The 21,548-nt window shown below is 48.3% G+C and overlaps 2 protein-coding genes across 2 annotated transcripts; one reads left to right on the plus strand and one right to left on the minus strand.

Moving 5' to 3' along the window:
• The first annotated feature begins 451 nt into the window (after positions 1-451).
• Positions 452-11,038, plus strand: VBP1 (VHL binding protein 1). Its single transcript, XM_068411896.1, has 6 exons — positions 452-584; positions 5,074-5,198; positions 6,290-6,356; positions 6,820-6,918; positions 8,683-8,821; positions 9,827-11,038. Exons 1-6 carry the CDS (start codon positions 492-494, stop codon positions 9,895-9,897), a joined length of 594 nt encoding a protein of 197 aa, XP_068267997.1. The 5' UTR covers positions 452-491; the 3' UTR covers positions 9,898-11,038.
• A 1,300-nt stretch (positions 11,039-12,338) lies between these two features.
• RAB39B (RAB39B, member RAS oncogene family) lies at positions 12,339-20,740 on the minus strand. The gene is made up of 2 exons (XM_068411828.1): positions 20,526-20,740; positions 12,339-16,047 (listed from the first exon to the last, which is right to left on the minus strand). Exons 1-2 carry the CDS (start codon positions 20,738-20,740, stop codon positions 15,621-15,623), a joined length of 642 nt encoding a protein of 213 aa, XP_068267929.1. The 3' UTR covers positions 12,339-15,620.
• Between the last annotated feature and the right edge of the window lie 808 nt (positions 20,741-21,548).

Genomic DNA, 21,548 nt, shown 5'->3' on the forward strand with positions numbered 1-21,548 from the left:
GATTTAGCTTGCCCGAAGTTAGCTTAATTCCCTGCCCAGGCTGCTAAGGGCCTGGAAGGGGCACGCTAATAACGTCTGGGTTCTGTACAGGTTTCTTATTTCTAAATTAGGAGCTTTCACTAGCACTAGTTTTAATTGCTGCTTTTTTGTTTCATCTGGCTGTAGAGATTTGTGCTCTTACAAACAAGGGCGCTTCCTCCCTCCCCAGAAGCGGACTCGCCCCATTCCTTCCTCCCCTCTCGGGCTACCGGCCGCGGCCGGGGCTGAACGGGGCCGGGGCCGCGCGGGGCCCTCACACCCTCCGGCCGCCCCGACCAGGGCTCCTCCCGCCCGCCCCCTGCCCCAACGCACCAATGGACGCGTCCGCCCTCGCGTCATCGCGTCACTCCAAGCCTGGCAGCCAATGGATGGAGTGGCGCTCGGCGCTGACGTGATGACGTACGACTCCGGCGTCCCGGCGGAGGCCGCGCACGCACCGTCGGTTCCCCAAGATGGCGGCGGCCACCAGCAGCGAGACGGGGTGCGGCGAGGCGGCGGCGGGCGAGAAGCTCGGCCCCCTCGGCATCCCCGAGGCGGTCTTCGTGGTGAGCGGCGGCTCCGCCGGCTGGGCCGCTCCGCGCCCCGGCGGGGGGTTGGTGGGGGGGCGCGTTGGTGAGGCGGCACCTGCGGCGGGGCCGCGGCCTGGCGGGCGGTGCCTGAGGGAGCGCGGGCGGCGGGGAAGCCGGCCGGGCTGCCCCTCACGGCCCGCCCCGCTGCGCTGGGGGGCTGAGCGGGAGCTGCCGGCCCGGCCCCGCCGAGGCGGGGGAGCTGCGGGGCCCTCCCCTCTTCTCCGGGCCGCCCGCGCCAAGGGCCGCGGGTTTGTCCCGCGGGCCCGGCCCGCCCTGCCCTGCCCTGCCCGTCCTGCGGTCTCGGCCTGAGACAGCCCGGTACCGGAGCGCTTCTCTTCCCTCCAGACCGGGCAGGGTCCTGTGCCCCGGAGGGGCGCGGGGTGCCTTAGTCCTGAGCATTAGGACACTCACGGAGTTGCTTTATTTGGGTTCTGTCTTGGCGTTATTAAGTATTAATACACTTTACAGCAAACTCAGGTCCCTGTTTTAAGCGTTATCATGTTATTTCGCTGGCCAACTCGTATGCCAGCGAAGAGCGTGTTACGAATGAACCCTCCTGTCATACACGCTAAGCCACGGTTCCTTACAGCGGTTCCTCCTGCACAGAGCACAACGTTGCACTTCTGTTTCAGCTCAGATAATGCCGTACCACGCTCCTATCACCTTTCCCTCCGTCTTCCTCTCGTAATCTAGTTCTTGACTGCTGAGCAGAATCGCTCTTCAGGAGCGACCGCGGTGTCCAGCTAGGTTTCCTCATTTCTTGAAAACCAAAAAATGTGTCTCTTTTGGAAAACAGGCTGAACTTGTTTAGCCGACTTTAAAAAGCGATTTACCAAGCATCTAATAATTCTGTTGACTGGTTGAAAAGATAAATTCATCGACTTATACAGTGGCATAATGTTGAAATTATCAGTTGTTCCCTTTCTGCTAAGGTAGCTCTCGGCGTGCTGGCTTGATTGCTGCTTTATTTCGTTTGGTCAATCAGTATTGATCAAACTGGCTGTACCTGGCTGCCTCGGTGTCATCTTGAAACGTCGCTGTCTGCCCTGAATGCTTTGTTTGTCGTGCTGCTTTATTACTGAGATTTTCTTGGACTTTGAAAATCTCTATTTCTCAGATCTGCCTTGATATCTTTACCAGAGCTGTTTGGACTGATCAGGTATGGCTGCTTTTATAGAAATAGATTGATTTCACTTGCATTTTGGTATTTCTAGGTGTAGTCCTTGTATTACCTACATGTCTTGCTAGGGCATAGGTCCTGAACAAACGGGTCCAGTACGTTTGGTTTCAGTGCATCCAGATCCTACTTTTTCTTTAAGGTTCTTTAACAGTTATTGGGGTCTGGCAAATCTTACCGGGATGTAAAACCGTTGCTGCCTGCGGCTAACTTCCTTCCACCCCCTCAGGGGAGACTATTGTAGACGTAAGTGAAGGAAAGGGCCGTGGCTTCAGCTGTCCCACAAGGCCTCAATCATTGTGGCAGAGGAGAACTTGTGGTCTCTGCTGACTCTACAGTGGAGGTGGCCACTCTGGCAGGGAGCAGGAGATAACCAGCCTCAGCAGACACTTTGCGGGTGTCTGTCACATCCCTCATTTTCAGGCTGGTAGCTGTTGACGCAGTTCAGGTTTGGTTCCATGTTGTTCCCTTTTGCTACTTGTGTCTGAAGTATCTCACGTGCTGTACCACGCGACCTGGGAGAGTTCTGCGGATTGTGGCTTAGTTCTGTGCTTCAGTTCTTCGTAAACTTATGTCTGGATCTAAAACCCACTGAAGTTTCCTAATTCTCAGGTTTGAGAGGTGCTCTAATCACATACAGATGTCTCTGCAGAAGAGATCCTCGATGGTGATTTTACAGTACTTGGATGTAGATGTTAAGATAGACTTTCTTTTATTCAAAATAAGCATATGCTAAAGAAGTTTTTAATGATATTCTGCTCCACAAAGTGAAAATACTAGTGTCTCGAGGGTGGGTTTTATTGCAGGTTTTTACTTCAGAAAATAGGTTTCTGTTTCAAAAACATTGTATACTGTCATGATGATAAAGACTTGCTGATCACTTGCTTGACATTCCCCCCACCACATGCTGCATGGGCAGTCTTACTGTGCATCTTGTCTTCAAAGATGTTTTCTTTAAGTATCTTGATTCAGTAGAGGCTCTTCAAACAGTTTATGGCAGATACCTTTTCTTAGGCATCATTCTGTGGATTCTTGTGCCTCTCCAGATTTCAAGTGACGTCAAGCACTAACTCAAGGTTTCACTGGAGTTTAAAAACCACTCCAAATAGAACTTTCAACTCTGTTTTCTTTCGAGCTGTTGTCCAGATGTTTCCAAATAAAATGCCTTCCTTATTCTGCCTTCCTTAGCATGCGTGTGAATGGGAGGACAGGGGATGCAAACCTGAAAGCGTGCATCTCTTGTGTTCTCTGTGTATGCCCATCAGTGATGGTAGCTGTCTGCAGAAGCAGAGCGAGTGCCTGCAGCTCTTTATTTGGGTCATCACTCAAAAGATAAACATCAGGCTGCGTGGGAATGTGCTATCCCGCTTTATTTCAGGGCTTTTACAGAGTGTTCGTGTGGCTTGGCTTGAAGCTTGCAAAGACCATGTTACCTTTACGGTATACAACGATGGTGTTTTGCTGGTGAATTTTCTTCCTAAAAAAGGTAGAGATGAGTTTTGGCAGGCCCTTGCAGAACCTGTAAGGTGATTCTGCAGCTGAGATGCTGCGTGACACACCATGAAGCAGGGATCCTAATAGCGTTGACACCCAGCTCTGCTACAAAGCTGTTCCGTTCAAGCTCAAAGAAGTGACCCTGTCTCAGCCTTGCATTTGGGTAAGATGGGCCAAAAGCCCAACCAGCGGGACTTGGAAGTTGCAATTGGAAAGCCTGGGTGGTAAATCTGAGCCTGCCTTGGACTGGGGCATTATGTGGGAGGAGATCACCAGTATACAGAGGGCCTGGATTCAGTTCTCAGCAACTTCGTTTCAGGAGGACTTGGGTTCTGTCTTGTCTGTCTGTACAGACAGACGTTAGCTGAGGCAGAGGTGGGGTGCCGGGCAGTGTGTCGGGTGAGTTGTTGTCCACCTGCTTTTTCTTTCTGTCTTGGGTGATTTACATGAGCAGAACAGCTTCCACAAGAGGGAGTTTCATCTCAGAACATCCTCACACCTCACTTCTACAGCATTTGCCTGGATCTAATCCTTGTTTTTCTTGGTTAAAGCTTCTCTACAGGCTTCACCAGGAGGCAGGAATGCTGCTCGTTCTGTTGTTGGTGAGGTAGCTTAGGGCATTCCTCGGGCACTTAGTCTGAAACGCGGTTCCTTGAGTTCTGTTGTACCACCTAGATCATGCCTGCTGAAGTCTGTTGTGGAGTTCATATTTCTACTGCAGATTTCCTTAATGATAAGGTGGGGGACTTCTTACCAGGTTCAGTAATTTCATAGTAAGTTTCTTCAGCCAAGAAAGCTTAGGAGTCATAATGAGGGGAACCAGCTATATGTCTGATACTACTTCAGTAACATTACAGTCTTTTTTCTGTTGTGAAACTACTGGAATGGAAATACCTAGTTACAAAGGAGAATCTGGAAGAGGCCTATGGTAGGCGTCCCTCAGATTGTACAGAGCTGTATAGACAAACAAGGACAGCATTACCGCAGTGGACGAGTGTGGTCATCTTGAGTGATACAAAGGTAAATGTTGTCAAGGTCAGAAACACGTGGTTGATCTCTGGCCCGACGTGCCTTTCACGAGGCGGAGAATGTTACTCTCAGGCAGACGAACTGCTTCCTGGGAGTCTGAAGGAGGCACTTGCAGAGGTCAGCATCCTTGCCTGCTCAGGCCTGTCTTCTCTGGCTGCTTTTCCAGTTGATGGTAGGACTGGCTGGAATTGTTCTCTAGAGGTTTCCGTGGCTTCCTGCTGACTATAGGAGGAGCTTTTGGAGACAGGCTCTTTACTACCACAAAGCCTGCCTGAGCAGATACCACAGTTTTGCCCCCTTTACCTCTTTCTCTGCCACAACATGCTTGGTCAGGCCATGATTCTTTTCATTCATCGGTCTTATCCTAAATAGTTTGTAATCTGATTAGCCACAGAGAAGCATTATCCCTGCTTTACAGATAGGAAACCAAAGTTTAGCTGTGGTCTGAGGATATCCATCCCCATTAGGTGTCATCTGACATCAGCCAGCACTGAAAGCACCACTGACAAGGTACTAGCAAATATCATTATGAAATAATCCTTGCACCTATTCTGCAGTTCCCTACCAAAAAAAGCGGGGAGGGGGAAATGAAAAGGTGACTTACTGAGAAAGGAAACAAAATGATTTGGTACTTCACTCCAGAAATACAGCAGCTTGTTTACCTATAAAAACTCCTCTAGACTTAGCTGCAGTATGATAGCATGACTGTATCTAGGATTTCTGTAAAACTCTTCTAACACTGAGGGTTTCTTTCTCCCCTTAAAGGAAGATGTAGATTCTTTTATGAAACAGCCTGGAAATGAGACAGCAGATGTAGTTCTTAAGAAGTTGGATGAGCAGTATCAGAAGTATAAATTTTTGGAACTTAATCTTGCTCAAAAGAAAAGGAGGTAAGTCATAATTTTTGCAGAATTGGGAAATGTTTAGCACAGTTCTATTTTTTTTAAACAATTCTAGTTTTTTAAAATATCCCAAGAAGTAAAAAGTTGATGTTAGGAGAGCTATATTTGCAGTACTTTCAGGAAAGCACAGGTTTTGTTCTTTCCTTTTCCTGAGAATTACATGCAAAAGAATTTACAGCATTGCTGAATTGGTCCTTAGCCTTTAAGGCCAAAAAGTACTGCTATAGTCTCTTAATTTTGTCAGCCTAATGTAAATAAGAATATGTTTTTGTCAAATGACTACTGTAACAAGCCTGCAACTTTTGGTTTAGTAATCTCATCTCTCTTTAGAAGCTTCAGTCTTGAACTGAAGCTAGGCAAGAAGCAAATTTTTAAAAGCTAAAATCAAAGCTTCAAGTAATAGAATTATTTAGTAAAAGTAATATTTTATTTAGATTAAACTTCTTTCATGGACAAATACCCTCCTAATTTCCACGTGGAGGCCTTCTTTGGCAGTCTCTGCTGCCTGAGCCTGCTGGTTGCAGAGGGAGCCTCGAAGGCCGGTGGGGATCCCAGCATCTCTGCCAGGCTGCTGTGAGGGCTGTCGAGGAGGGGGGACACCTTGAACTGTGGAGAGAGCTTTTGTTTTAACACTGCCAAGTCTTGTAGCTCGAAACTGTTAGACTAGTTTGTGGACTTGAGAAGAAACACGCTTGTTTTGTTTTACCTACAGTGTTTTTTATCTGTATTTGTGCTGAGGTTTCCCTCTCCTCTGACGAGATCAGAAATACGCAAAGATAAGCCAGTGTAGCAAACAGGTATCTGCTACTGTTAATGCGTGTTTGTTCCAGTTTGAAAGCTGGAAGGTATCGCTCTGCTTCAGAAAAGCAGTGAGCCTCGGTATGGCAAGAGGCAGGTGAAGCTGGAGCTGAGGTGTCTTTACATGCCATATCTTGCAAGTTTGCATTTGTAAGCCTGGAAAGCTGTTACGAGTTTCAAGTTTTAAAATGGAGGTTGGGTTGTATAATAAAACTGATCACTTGTTTAGGAAACTTTGTGTCTCTGTAAAATAATAAATTATGACTGTTGTTAATTCACAGGCTAAAAAGTCAGATTCCTGAAATTAAACAGACATTAGAAATTTTAAAACACATGCAGAAGAAAAAGGTAAACTATTTTGAATATCTAATGAGTATGAGAAAAGCTAACTACCTTTCCACCCTAACAGAACACATTGCAAGAAATGTTTTGGAGAGCACACTTAATATGCCTTTATAAATAACAGAATTGTTTTTAAAGGTATGTAGTACTTTTTGAAAGCTAGTTCAAAAAAAGTTAATGTTTGTAATGCAAACTTCACTTTCAATTGTGTATAGATTGCAGCTAAGCTTTGACTTCATCTCTATTCTTTATAGACATTTCTGTATTGTTTTTAAATATACCTTTTTAAAATGCTTTGTTCTTGGAGCTCTAACTTGAACGTTGAAGTAAAACTACGTAGAGTTCCACCAAAGTTAATACTGTATCAATGGCAACAAGCAGAAAAGTGTGCTCTTTACTGTAAGTTTTATGTCTTTGACATAAGTTTCCAGTGAAAATAGCAATTTTAAGTTTTATCATTTGTCTTAAGGATTCCACAAATCCAATGGAAACCAGATTTTTATTGGCAGATAATCTCTACTGCAAAGCTTCAGTTCCTCCTACAGATAAAGTTTGTTTGTGGTTGGGGGTAAGTAAAATGGAACTTTCTCTGAAACTGTTTAAATATCTTATAATAGGCTTATGAAAGACAGTGCTCGTTGCTGTCTCATCTGTACTCTAGTGGCTATGGCACCATTCTGTTTGTGTGTGCATAGCGGAGCTGTGTCCTGTTGGCTGGGCAAACCTAACAAGACAATTTCAACGTGTTAGTGAAGGTTTCATGTTTGATTTTATTTGGTGCCTGAACAGTAAGGCTTCAGAGAACTGTAGCTTTGCTGGCTTGTTCTTCCCCAAAAGCATATTCATGAATGTTTCCCTTATCACTTCTATCACTTTGTGGTTCAAATTGCCATCCAGTGTTGCCTGCAATTGGAATGTGCCCAGCAAAAGAACTTAGTTTGGCAACTAGCTTCCCATCTTCTCTCTGTTATTTGTATTTAGCATCTTGCTTTCCCTTTTCATGCATGTTTTTAGGGAAAGATGGGATTTCTGTTACTCACAGGTACCTGCCAGCATTTGAGTAGAGTTTGTGCTAAAGACTGTTGGGATCAGAGCTCAAAACACAGATTTTTAAGTACTTAATTGATATCAGGTTGGGATACTTTTTATTCAGAGGCTTCCTTGTATGTGGAGATAACCTGCTAATGTTTGTTTTGAGGCTTCTAAATCCTGTATGTTCCCACATCCCCGTGTTGACTTCCAAACAAAACCACTTGGTTAGGACAGAAACACCGTTGACGTGTGCAGCATCTGGACTGATTGGGCAGTTACTCACAACTTCTCCCGCTTCTTTTCTGTCATAAAAAGAGAAGATTTGTCTGATACCTGTTGCTTTTAGGAGACTGTCTTCAGAATTCAGTAACATTGACTTCCATGGAGCATCCCAGGTTTATTTTGCAACAGAGTATCAGAGAAAGTTCATCCTAGTGAGGGTTCATACAGAAAAGCTGTAATGAAATGCCACAAGTAACTTATTATATTTAGGTGTTCTTGGCCTTCTGCCTTTATCCTCCTTGTTGCTTACAGCCTGCATGTTGGGCTACACATACCACTATTATTGGGGAAACTATGTCTTCCAGTTATTTTAAAAGAAGAATGGCGTATCTCGCTCTTGCAGCTCTGTGTAGCGCTCCCTGGGATCATGCCTAGGTAGCAGCATGTGGCTCTGCTCAATGCACAGTTCTTGACTGGGACAAAGCTTCACTGGTGCATCTTCACTTGGTACTGCTCTTCTTGGTACTTCTTACTGAAGTGAAGATTTGTAGATTAAAAACCACCACAGTACAGGATAGGACTTTTATACATGTTGTATCTTTCAATAGCTGTAATGCTTCTTGTTAATGACCAACGCCGTTAGGCTGTTTGTCAGTGTTCCCACACAGAGAGATCCTAAGGTTAATCTTGAATGCAACAAAAATTGTTTCTAGAGTTGTGTGACCCTTGAAAGGTGCTGCTAAGAAACGTGAAGTCTCTCGCTTTTCAGATATGGTGAAGGTGAGATACTGGTACCTGAAGGGCTGAATGCGATCCATAGGGAGAGAAATCCCTTGTTGCTTAGCTGTAGGAAGAGAACTTTTTTACAGTCACTGGAGAGATTTATTACTCAGTTACTGAAGTGGTGGAGGCCTCAAGTGGATGCTGGCATTGCTCATCCTGAATCTCGTTGTCTTGGCCGGTCAGGACAGCCTTTTGTTGGTGTGATAAGTTAGAAGCAACAGCCTGAAATAAGCCTGCTATGGCTTATTCCTTACAATGCAAGAGTAAAAGCTTTTCTCAATCTTTCTTTTTTTAGGCCAATGTGATGCTTGAATATGATATTGATGAAGCTCAAGCTCTGTTAGAGAAGAATTTGTCAACAGCCACAAGAAACCTTGATCTTCTAGAGGAGGACCTGGATTTTCTTAGAGATCAGTTCACCACTACAGAAGTCAGTATCCTTTTTTTTATTATTATTTGCAGGGGAAGAGGTGTATGAAAGCTAATGTACAGGTAATTACCAGTTTCCTGACATGTTTTTATCTTTGACTGGCTGCCCTTAAAATTCTGTAGCACTCGAGGAGCTTAACCTTTTCCAGCAGTGAAACGGGACACTGTGTTTGCAGCACTGAGCCGAGGGTTGGGGTGTTAGCTGCAGCAAAGCTGGTGTCTGTGACTGGGTCCCCGTGAAACCTCCTGCAGTGGGTGCAAACCTAGACTGGAAGCCAGCTGGAAGCGTGGAGCGGTGCTGTGGGGTGGTGGCCGGGAGGCCGTTTCAAAGCAAAGCGACTCTCCCTTCCTCTCTAGATCGTACAAATGTTGTTCATGGGGCTACTGCTAATCATGTCCAATTCAGCTGCCATTGCAACGTTCTCCAGACAGCACAAGCCCTGCCGCAAGCTTGGTGCTAGCTTAGGCGTAGCTTAGCTGTTCTTTAATTTCTTTATACTGTCATGAACCACCTCCAGGGGTGTCGTTTGTTTTTTTTTTATATAGTTTCTACTTAAAAACTATTTTAATGATGAGGGTAACTGTCAACTGAAGCATTAGATTTAGTAAATGAAGGCACAACTACTTGTTTTTTAAAGTTGATACTTAAGATATGTTAGTGCTGCAGGAAGTTACGGATGCCTGAAATAGGCAAATCCAGCTGATGTGGGCAGGGTGACTGAAATCAGAGAAGAGTAGCTGTAAGTAAACTAAAAGTGTGTTTCTCTGTAGTATCTTTTTGGAGGTTTTTAAGTAAATGGTATAAATGCTGCAGTTATTAACAGTTACTGTTCTTCCTGTGTGTTAAGGCTTTGCACCAAGTCAGCTCTTTCATTAAATGGTTTCTATATTGACTGTTACAAGTAAGTGAAGTGTGTGTGGCCAACTGTATAACTTGCTTTTCCCCTTTTTTCTTTCTTTTTTTTTCTTTTCTGAATGCATGAGCTATTTCCTTGATTCCACACCCTCAGATATGGCTAGAGTTTATAACTGGGATGTAAAGAGAAGAAACAAGCAAGACCCGTCAAAAAACAAAGCATAGTTTTGCCAATTTTAAATGTGGTTTCAATTTCCAAATATTTTTTATTTAAACACCCCCAAAGTTCATTCTTAAGGGACTGAGTTACTTTAAACATTTCAGTAAATGGCAAAATATATAAAAACAAATGGTGAGCACCATTTTATTTATTTGTAAACTCAAAATTTGGTTTCCTGCATGCTTCATGAAATGAATTATTTGAAAAGGCACCACACGGTCCAGCAAAGGACATAGTATTTCAATCAGACCAGTCTGTCATAAATAAATTTCTACCTGAAAGCTTGTCTGAAAAGTTGAGGGGCATGTATGAAATGGAGTCGGACGTTGTATCACGTTAAGGTAATGCAGGGGTTTGCTTTGTCCTCTCTGTGTACAGCTGGGGAAGTTAAAAGTCGCCTTGGGCGGGGAAGACACGCAGCTGTAATGATCTAGGAAACAGAAAAAATAACAGTGAAGTCTTGGATTTTGTTTCAGTCAGTTAATTGGCAGCATCAACCTGCAAGCGTTCCTGGATATCTGCTTGGGATAAACTTGTTTGGAATAATTATTGGTTAGTTAACTGCCTGTTTCTGAACTCTCAGCACTTTACATGCAAAGTTTGTGACTTGTCTTTAAAGAGTGGTAACGGCGTGAACAGCACAAGCTCTGTCACAGCTGCAGGTGATCTCACCCCGTTCTTTTTCATACATGTGCACACACTGCTTGTTTGTGCAAATGCCTTGAAGGAGGACCCCAAAACGCTGGTAGCCTGTAAACAAGAACCCCCCTATTTACGACCCTTAGACAAGATGTCCAGTTCAAATGTCTTAACACTCTCAGCCTCCCAGGTGGTGAAACCTGTATTAGGTAAGGATGGGTTACTGCGGCGTGACTTCTGGTGTGGACAGGCAGAATGTTGTTTTGGTTCTTACAAGGCCTTGCAAGATCATTGCCTTTTACCTCTGCAGTTTCTTTCTCAAATGAAATGCTCAGTGGTGATGTCAGTGGCTAATACTCACGTTCTGTGACTGAGAATACAGGTTTCGCTGCAAAATAAATGCAGATGTTAACTGTTTGATCTTCATGTAAGAAACAATATACCTGTAAATTTTTTGTACTTTTATTTCATGATATTAAAATAGTAAAACTAAACAGTTGTGGCAAACACCTGTTTTTGTGCATCTTTCTTTGTGAGAGAAAGTCAGGAATCTGATGCATGGTCTTTTATGATGTTTCCCTCCCTCAGCTCGGGGCAGGGGGGTTGAAACAATTCAGTTGAAGCAGCAGACAGGGAAAGTGCAGCTGCTGGATACTGGCTTGAGTGAATGGGGGAGTGTGAGTCAGCGCATCTGAACTCGCGAACGCAAGCAGTGCTGTGACAGCACCGTGGCTGTGACAGAGAAGGGCTGCAGGGATGGGTGTAAAACAGGCCAATACTTACTTACCACCCGGCACAAGTAAGTACCTGGGCTTGGCCCGTCTGTACCTTTCTTGCAGGGCGATACGGTTTGTTCCAGTGCCTTCAGTGAAACGTGTAAATCAAATGTATTATTTTGCTAACAGGTCTCTGCCCACTGCTGCACTCGGCTGCGTGTGGGGCTGCTCAGGCTGCAGGCTGCTTCTCCCTTTCTTTTTAAGAGCATCAGTGATGACAGGAAAGGCAGCTGCAAACATGAGTTCTTTTGCAATTTTCAGTTTGGATTAATGAGATCCCAACAGGCTAACGCGTGCTCCCCCTCCCCCTGGCTGGTCCGAAGGCAGCGCTTGCCTGCCTTTGTTGGGCACAATGAAACCACGAGTTCAGCATTTCTGCACGAGCAAAATCAGTGCTGTGTGCGACTGACGAGCAAAATCAGGGCTGTGTGGGACTGCCACTGACCTGTGCTGGGCATGGGGGCAGGGGGGACAGCACTGCAGCTGGAATCGCTCCACAGGTACAAAAGGGAGGGGTGGGACATGGCTGTGGCCATCCCAACTCTTGGTTTGAGTGGGTTTTTAGTTTGTTTCTGATACTAAGTAAATAAAAAAAACCACACAAACCAAAACTCATAGGCAAGATCCTTGTCCAGTGTTGCTCTGTCCCTTGCTGTTCAGTCTTTGTTACTGTGGGTAAGAACAGAAGGTCAGGTTGCAGAAGATGTTTTAGCTGCAGGGACACTCGTCCTGCTGCTGAGAAGGGTCTCCTGGAGGGGCTGGGGCTGTTCTCAGCTACCACTAGGGGGTGGCTGGGGGTTTTGGGGGTTTGTTCTAGAACGGCCAGTGTTTCTGTAGTTGCTCTGGTTTTACTCAGCGAGGCCGTTGGCTGGTGCTGGAGATGTGAGCAGCGGCCTTCGCAGAGAAATGTATAGCGGACACTGGTGCAAAGAGCGCCTGTTTATTGTTGAGCCAGTCCACGTTAGGCCTGCAGTTATGGCTGCGGTATAGAAGGGTACAGGTAGCAGATAGCTCACTGGTAAAGAACGGGGAGGGGGGAAGAAAAAAAAACACCAAAGTTTCTTTACAAGTTTTGAATTTCACATTATCACATAGTAACCATTTTGCTAAATACAGGCATGTTTTCAGTCACATACAGACAGCTAAATACAGCGTTATGTTCACATTTCGTTACAGTGCATAACAGAAAGCGAGGAAAGTGTATAGTAGGCTTTTATTTGGAGGTTCTGAGCAATTTCAATCTAACATGCAGATTGTTTTTAACATGTGGCAGAGCCCACAGGAAGTTAGCTTTTTCTTTTTCTTTTTTTTTTTCTTTTTGTCCTAGAGTAAAAGAGCTCCTGCCCATTATCCTGTGAAAGGTATCACTTTCTGATTTCTCTAAATCTCTCTTGCACTAGTAAGTCAAAGCATTAAAACCAGTTGTTAGAAAATTCTTAGCATATCCTATAAGTTCTTCATCTTAGAAAAAAACATTCCAAATTTTGTACAGATGAATCTACATTTCCTATATTTTAATAAGCGGTCTAGAAAATGCAAGGAATTAGAAAAAGATGTATATAATGAGTTCTCTATCATTTAATATAACCATTTATTACCTCTAAGTAGTTAAGACTGCTTACGTTTTCGTCTGTACCATTACTCTTTAGAATTAGGATACTTGTATTTTTAAATTGCAGGTTTACTCTGAAGGCCTGAATGCACTTACTTGTTTAGGCTTTCTGGAATTTCTCTCTGGGAACAGTAAAGGGGAATGTCCAAAACCTGTTAAATAAAATATGGGTTGTCTCGTGAAAAGATCTTTCCCCTGCTCGCCAGGTTCCTGCACAGAGAGTTACAGGATGTTGCTATTGCTAAAACGCCATTTGATCCAACTCCTCGCTGCACACCCCAGCGCTGCCCTCAGGGACAGCTGCTGCGCTCAGCTGGGCAACCCAAGACACCCCTTGTGAACAGCGGGACCCTGAAAGACCAAAGCGGGTCCGTGGTGGCCTTCCCACTCAAGGGATGAAGAAACTGACCCTCTCCTACTTGTTTGCCCTTGGCTTTGGGAAAACAGACCTGGTCTGAGCAAACCTTGCGCTCTCCGCTGGCGTCAGCCCACGCAGCCAAGCTCCTGGGGTGCTCTCTGCATCGATCTGCTCCAGCTTTGCTTACCCTAGAAAGAGATTTTGTAAAGGGATTTTTTTTTTTTTTTTTTTAATCTTTTTTATCTTCAGGCCACTCAACTCGATCACCACTGAACCTGCCTGGAGGTCACTGCGCTTTAGCACAAGGGTTTTAGAGACGTTTATAGCCTATTCAAGAGCAAGCAGGGGTCCTTAGCAGTGACAGGCTTACTGAAAGGTGCTAGACCATTGCCAACCCCCCTTTCCTCTCATTTGCTACCAGCGCCCTCCAGGTGCCACACCGCTGCTCCCCTGCAGAGCCCAGGAGCTGAAATCGTTCCTAGAACACTGAAAATAAACATGTTATTCATTTTCAGGGTTTTGGTTGTTGGTTTAGTTGTTGTTGGGTTTTTTTTTTTCCTTTTCTTAACCACTTTAATCTGGAAACCACAGGTTTTTTTTAATTCGTACAGACCTGCCCATGTGCTGCAAACTGTGAGAACAGGTTCAAAGGGAGAAACAGTCTGAACTCACAGCAATCAAGAAGACCCACACTTTTACAGATAGGGTAGCATAAAAAGCTGTAACAAGTATTTTCTTCTTCTCTACTTAGAGGCCTAAAATCAAACACTAGATGCGTCCTGTGGTTTTTACCTAATCCCTTCCTCCTGCCCGTTAGCAGGTTGGTGTATAAAGCTTGTGAACTCAAGTAAAAAAAAAAAGTCACTAAAGTTTTGTTTGTTCGCTTTTAATAGGCTGAACTTCCCTAGTTTGCTACAGGAGCACAGTGACCCTGCTGCACTTCAAAAGCTTAAGTTAAAACTTAGTGGAAGGAAAGCTCAAGTGGTCAATGGCATTCCTAGAAAATGTCCACCTACCTATAGCTCTTGTAACATGGCTGCCACCCCATGATGACCAGCCTGAGACAGAGCCTCTTTTGTCAACTTAAAACATGGAGGAAAACACATTTTACTCTTGCTTTGTGGCTTTCCTTTCCACCTGCTCAGACACTTCTGTGGTGTGCTCCTCCTTCCCAGTGCTAGTTCTGTTCTTCCACAGATGCCAAAAAAAGAAAACAACACTTTAACAGCAGAAAGTACTGATGGAAGCTGCTGCTTTCCATGCTATTTTACTTCTTTAAAAGCAAATCTCACCTTTTTGGATGTCTGATGCACCTGAGTTAAGCTTTTCAAGTTTTTTTTTATTTTGTCAGGGTTTTGGTCCCCCCCCGCCCTGCCTTTCCATTCTGCCTTTTGCCCTGGCTGGTGAGACCCAAAAGCTCAGCACAGTGCTGTTAGCAAGACAGCAATGTTGGGGTGTCCCACCTGGCTGCAACATGCCAGCCTTAAGATGATAGAACAGATGAGAACATGGTTCTCTCTTTATGCTCTTGATCACTTAATTCTACCAGAAAGGCCTGGACTCAGGGTACTTTCAAGGTACTCACCTAGGCAGTAAATAAGTAAAAAAAAAATGCATCAAATAATTACTACTGGAGCAGGAGTTGCCACTTAGAATCCCAGTTCAGCACAGCAAGAAAAGCACGGGGGGGGAAAATAATTTAAATTTAATTACCAATCAAGTATCTACTCTTTTCCTCTTTAAATCCCACAGAATAGTCTTGGCTATCGAACTAGGTTCAAGAACATAAAAGAAAGAAACTTCAGAAGTGTGCATACCACGTCAGTAAACTTTTCCTGTGGAGTTGGCCTTATGAGGAAATGGTATCTATGTTGCCTTTACACCTCCCTGGTAATAAACAGCTGACACAAACGAAGCTGTCCTCTTTCTTTCTCTCTGTCTGCCCATTTGTCACACTACTGAAGTATGCATCCTGTGGCTTCAATACCCAGCATGGCACTATGGATTTACTCCAAAGAGGACACGTACAGTACCCGGGCAGGTGCCAGCCCATTCAGCTCTTTGCATACTCGCTCCTGTCTTATGCAGCCCCTCGTTTCTGCTTCCTGTCTCCTTACAACATCTACATGCACCCTCACTCACTCTCCGTTAGGCTTGTAGCCCCCCAGTTCTGAAAGGTTATTTGGAACAGAACATTTCTTTCCGGGGTCTGTTCTGGTGTCCAAAACAATGGGGGAGGCGGTTCACAACGGGAGCGCTGCTCTCCCTTCTGTCACACGGAGTTCACTTAGTAAAGTACGTTTGGTTAGTAGAGTTCATCACCACTTGCCTCACTAGAAGAGCTCAGCAAAAGCATCGCCTATCTGATTTCACCACTTCTTCTGACGAGTGCACTACGTTTGGGACAAACCCGCTCTTTACCCCTTCCCATCCCTCCTGGATTGAAATGTCCCCCCTTTTAACAAGCTCGTATATATCTCGAGTCAGATCAGTGAAGGCCTTCTCCACGTTAATGGCATCCCGAGCCGAGGTCTCAATGTACTTCATACCATATGCAGCGGCCAGTTTCTCAGCTTCGTGCCTGGTGACTTGCCGCTGTGTGTCAAGGTCACACTTGTGACCTACCAAAACAAAGACGATTTGGTATGGCTGGACGTGCACCTTAGTCTCCTCTAGCCACTCGTGGACGTTCTGGAAGGACCTGCGGTTTGTAATGTCAAAGAGGAGGAGTCCGCCAACCGAGTTCCTGTAGTAGGCTCTGGTGATGGACCTGGAAATGAATGAGCCACAACAACAGTGTAAGTTACAGCTCTTTTGGAAGAAGGGTTTGTGTCTTCTGATTTTTTTTTTCTTAAGCCAAACGTAGCCCTTCTGAACACAGGTCTTTATTTAAGAGCACAGCATTACCACCCCCCTCTCTGCCCTGCAGAATACAGGGCAGAGAAGGCTGTTCAGGCAACGTCTTATTGCTTTTAGCTTGTGTTCTGTAGAGCTTGTCATTCAAAAAGATGACTAATCTTGGCTTAAAGACCTCATTCTTGGGTAACTGCCCTACTGATTTATTACAGCTCTGTTCAAAATCCCCACCACCATCTTTGGGCTCCGTTTTCTGTCATGGATTTCTGCATGCTCTTTGCTGTTAGCCTCAAGAGTCCCGTCCCACGCCATGGAAGTTCTCTGGATACCTTGTCTAACCCATTGGTTTAGAAGCACTGTAACAAATTGAAGGATTTATTTGAAACCAAACACCCACTCGCTGATAGACACAGAAAAGGAGGAGGCTATAGATTTGGAAGACAGACCATGGGGTCGTAGCTCCCCTCCACACACCCAGGGCCTTGGCACAGGGACATCCACCGACCCTGGTGCTTTCTCCCATTATGCCACTGGTCAAAACGACGGCACGCACCGTGACAGCTACCGCAGTAACAGGAGCAGCCAGCGTGACCTCTCGGGCAACAGCAAAACGGTACAACAGCTTCCTCGGGGAATCTGCTGGTCTTGTTCCTGCCAAATACTGACAACGTTTAAACAGTAACCAAAAAAGACCCCCAAACCACAGGCTGAGAAATGAAGCGCCTCTTCCACAACTCCTCCGAGCAAGGGCAGCCTTCAACACAGCCAGGAGCAGCATGTGACATCAGCTAACACAGGGCAACGGAGCGAAGCTGAGCCCACGAGGCTGAGCAGAGCTACAGTTCAAGGGCTACTACACGTGGACAAACCAAGAAGCTGTAACACTCTGGTGTTTCTGCAGTGTCATGGATTCATTCTAAATCCAGAAGCGATGATCGATTTCAGTCCCTGGAGGAACGCACACTCAGGCCTGAACTTTCCCTGTTGGGAAAAATCTAAGCACTGCTGCATTTTTACCTGGGGACAAGTCCTTTTTGGGACATACAAGACTGTTGTTGGGGTTATTGGGTCCTGTAGTGTTGTGTGTTTAGCAAAACTGCCCCAAGAAAGGATGAACTGGAGTTTTCAAGGATTGCTTTATCAACAGACATGCAGTGGTGGATGAAAATCCACAGCCAAAACTGAAGAAAGCCAGAAGGGGGGGGGGGGGAAAGATGATAGCTGGCTGCATTTGGACAATTTCTCCTCTCCCAATTATCTGGCTGAGGGACAACAGTAGTTCTGCACATTTGGCACTGAGAGAATTAGAGCTGCCTTTTGCTATCTAGCCAGCTGCAAACAGATACTGGCGCTTTGAATTCACCCCCACGCTGTCACAGGCATTTCTGCTTCTCCCTTGTGCTCGGTGCATCAGCCCTGGCTCCTCCTGCCAACATCAGCAACGCCTCAGGTACCCAGGAAAGACATGACAGGCTCTAAGCTGAACGCTGCTTTGAGGTAAAACTAGGGGAAGGTCTCAGTGCCTTTTCTTAAAGCCTTTTCCACGGACTGTTTTCCTTACTGCCCTGCAGGAAAACAACTATATCGCCTTCATGCTGTACACAACTCCCCAATTCTCTTCCAAGGCTTCTACCTTCCCCCCTCCTGCCATGCTTGTACGGGCTCCTGCAGAGCGGTACGGGTATTTGCACCTATTTTTGGCCAAGTTTTAACATAAAGGTATTGCCTCTGTTTGGGAGCTCTCCCCTGCTCTGTACCTGTGGTGGGGACTCTTGTACCTGGGGTTTGTTTGAGTCTTTCCCTCTCAGCAGAGGGAGAGGTCCCGGCTGGAAGGAAACAGCTCTTCTGCAGGTGGTGGTACACAGCTCCGGGGGTTGAGGGCTGCATGTGCTTTTGCTTTTGTTAGCATTACACGACAGCACGTTTCAGAGCAGGAAATCACAGTATTTGAGCAACCAGAGATGGGCAAAACCTGCTGGATCCAGGAAGAATTGGACCCTGCTCTTACATCTCCAAAGCAGCCTCAATGCTGTCCCAGGCAGCATGTTTTGGGGCTTGATCTGGCAAGAAGGAATGGCACACGCTTAACTGTAATTTAAGCCTTGACTGCACGGAAATTGCTTCTAATTTATGGTGAGTGAAAGAGCTCACAACGGGGGTCAGGAAGAGCAGAAACGCAGCACAGCTGCAGACCAGAGAATGCCAACAAGGTGTCTCCAGAATAGCTACAGTGGTTTCTTCCTTGTGGGGCAGCTGTTAAGCTACGCAAAGCAGACTGGAAATGCTCAAATAAGAGAACTCTGAAAAAGCAGAGCTCATTCTTACGAATTTCCTTCTCAAGAAATTCCCTGTGCTATGCCGAAAAAGTTTAAGGGTTCTGGAGAGCACCTGCACCATCGCGCTTCTGGGCTGTGCCTGCAAGTCTGACAGGTTTCAGCTTATCCCAGTAATAGCTTCACCTTGCCTTTTGCCAAGGAAAATACCTTGCAGGAGGAGCCCAAGAGCTGCTGTCTTTATGGGGCACAATTTGTCACGGGGTTAATGAAAGGGATAAACACAAAAGAGACTTTTTGCCTGATTTTTTCATACTTCAGAGTGTACCACGAAGGCACCTGGGTTTGCTCACTTCCCTCTAGCTTTTCACGTGGGGAATTTAAGTCTGCGCTTTCGCAAGGGCATTTCAAAGTTGCACGATGTGTGTTTTTATGTCACTCACTGTTCCTGCCCCTTACACTCTTCCTGCCTTTGATGATGCTGCTGCCCATCGCAGCAGCGCAGCCTGCCCTTGCGCTGAAGGTCGCCTGCTCATCACGCTTACAGCCCGAGCGCCCGGCCGGGTCAGCCACCAGCACTAAGGGTAAGCAGCCTCCAGGGCCCCGAACTTCCTAACGAGTAAAAGAAAGGAAATCGAAGCCATCCAACAGCTTTTGCTCTTCACAGCAAACACAGAAGCAGGGGAGAGCACCCAGGCGTGTTTTCTATAGACCTCAGGCCGAGATCCAAAGCTGGAAGCTGATGCAACTGCAAGCTAAAGCACCTCCTCTCTCAGCAGAATAAAGCACCAGCTCCTCACCCCGAAAAGCTGCAAGGTAGCGAAGGAAAAACCTGTCCTCAGTGACTCAGGACCGACTACTGCACATCCCGGGCCAGATGCCAGTGCCACAGATGTGAAGGAAGGCGGTGAGAGAGGTGAGAGCAGGGGAGGTTTCTATTGAATGAAACCAAAACACTCCTCAGGCGAGTCGTTACAGCACAGACGTGGAAGCTATGTGAAGCTGCGCAGGGATGTGGAGCATGGAAAGTGCTCCCGGAAGGAGAAGGATGAAAGTGGATGAGGGTTAAAGATGCATGAAAAATATAAGCAAACAGGGCGCAGGGAGCTGAGGGTACACTCACAGCCCCTCCAAAGGAGCACTCTGAGCAGCACACGTCCCGTGACAACACCATCCCCCTGTTTAGCTGGGGCTGAGCCCGCTCCAACCACGACGGCTCTTTTTACCACACAGTTCTGTGGGTAACTCTTGGCACGTTCCCACATGCCGCCTTTATTTTTCCCCATCGAGTCTTCGTTACTATTGCTTAGCCTCTCAGGCTGTTTGTGCCCGTGCAGCGCTCGGTGTGACACTCTCCAGCAAGCACCTGTCATCCCTGCACAGCCACAACCAAGGGTTTGTCCCGGCCTTTCTCTGTCCTACAGACAGATGATCATAGAATCAGAGAATCGTTTTGGTTGGAAAGAGCCTTTAGGATCACCAAGTCCAACCGTTAACCCAGTACTGCCAAGTCCACCACTAAACCACGTCCCTAAGCACCACATGTCGCTGCAGAGCATCAAACCACATCTCCCATCGCACTTACCGAGCCTAAACGTGCGTTCAGCTATGAAACATCCTGGTCACCGCCTCTCCGCACCGACGGCGAGCAGGCGCTTCGCCCGCCGAGCTGCATCCTCTGATGCACAACTCCTCGCTCCGGCTGCCGCGCAGGGCTGGTAAACACCCCTGGGCCCCGGCCCTGCCTGCGGGCCCTGGCCCCCTCCCCGGCGGCAGCGGGGTCGCTCCGCCACACCTCCACCCTACACACCCTACAGACCCCACACCCCCGACAGACCGTACAGACCGTCTCACCCTACAGACCCCACACGCGGCCGTTCGGGGGTGCACACCCACCCCAGGCACCCAAGGCGGTTCGATTCCCCGGCGCGCTTTGGGGGCAGCGCAATTTGACTCTTCTTTGTCTCGTTCGCCAAACGCCTCCTCCGGCGGTGCGGGCATCCCCGCACAACCCAGGCCCCGGCACACGACGAAGGCCCCGGCCCCGGCCCCGCAGCCCCCGGCCCCGCGGGAAGGGCCGCCCCCCAGCCCGCCCGCCTGCCCCCGCCGCCGGTCTCACCGGAACCGCTCCTGCCCGGCCGTGTCCCAGATCTGCAGCTTGATCCTCTTGCCCGGCTCGATCTCCACCAGCCTGGAGAAGAAATCCACGCCCACCGTGGGGTCGGAGATCTGGGCGAAGCGCCCCTCGGTGAAGCGGCGGATGAGGCAGGACTTGCCCACGGTGGAGTCGCCGATGACGATCAGACGGAACTGGTAGAGCCAGATGGCCTCCATGCTGCCGCCGCCGCCCGCCTCAGCGCCCGCCCGCCGCCGCGCCGCCCATGCCCGGCCCGCGGGCCCGAGGGCGGCCGCCGCCGCGCCGCTCGCCCGCAGGGGGCGCGCCGGCCGGGAGGCGCCGCTCGGCCGGGACGGCGGCGCCCCGGGCACCGGCACCGGCCCGGGCCTGGCCCCCGCCGCCGGGGCGCGGGCGGGCCGGCTCCGCTCTCTGCGCCGCGGCCGCGCCGCTCAGGCGGGCCCCATGGCGGCCGACGCAGGCCCCTGCCCGGCACCCCGCTGCCCCGTCACCGCCGGCGCATCCCGCCCGGCCCCGCCGCCGAGATGCTGTGCGGAGACCGCGGGGCCGGGCGGCCGCCGGCCGCCGCCTCAGCCCTGCCGGCACCGGCGCTGCGGCCCGGCCGAGGGTCGCGCCCCCGCTGCCGCGGAGCCCGCTCTCCCCGTTCCCTGCGGCTGCAGCGCCCCCGCCCCCCCGCCGGTGCCGGAGCTGGAGCCGGTGCCGGTGCCGGTGCCGGGCTGCGGGATGGAGGTGCGGCCGAGAGCGGGGCGCGCCGTGATGCAATGGCGGCCGCGCTCTACCGCACTGCCGGGAGGAGCCGCCACCCGCAAACGCGGCCGCTGCGGGAGCCGTGCAGGGGCGGGGCGGGGCGGGACCGTGCGGGGCGGCGGGGGTGGCCGGGGGGAGCCCGGGACTGAGGGGAGCCCCAGGGCCTGAGGGGAGCCCGGGGGCTGAGAGGAGCCCGGGGCTGAGGGGAGCCCCAGGGGCTGAGGGGGGACATGAGGCTGAGGGGAGCCGTGCCAAGCGCAG

This window comes from Nyctibius grandis, chromosome 13 (genome assembly GCF_013368605.1).
Source record: "Nyctibius grandis isolate bNycGra1 chromosome 13, bNycGra1.pri, whole genome shotgun sequence".
Lineage (NCBI taxonomy): Eukaryota > Metazoa > Chordata > Aves > Nyctibiiformes > Nyctibiidae > Nyctibius > Nyctibius grandis.

Coding starts and splice junctions, on each gene's coding strand:
- VBP1 (XM_068411896.1), top strand. CDS start 492: ATGGCGGCGGCCACCAGCAGCGAGACGGGGTGCGGCGAGGCGGCGGCG. Junction 6,919..8,682: donor AAGTTTGTTTGTGGTTGGGG/GTAAGTAAAATG, acceptor TTCTTTTTTTAG/GCCAATGTGATGCTTGAATA. Junction 8,822..9,826: donor GTTCACCACTACAGAAGTCA/GTATCCTTTTTT, acceptor CCACACCCTCAG/ATATGGCTAGAGTTTATAAC.
- RAB39B (XM_068411828.1), bottom strand. CDS start 20,740: ATGGAGGCCATCTGGCTCTACCAGTTCCGTCTGATCGTCATCGGCGAC. Junction 16,048..20,525: donor GCCGGGCAGGAGCGGTTCCG/GTGAGACCGGCG, acceptor ATTCATTTCCAG/GTCCATCACCAGAGCCTACT.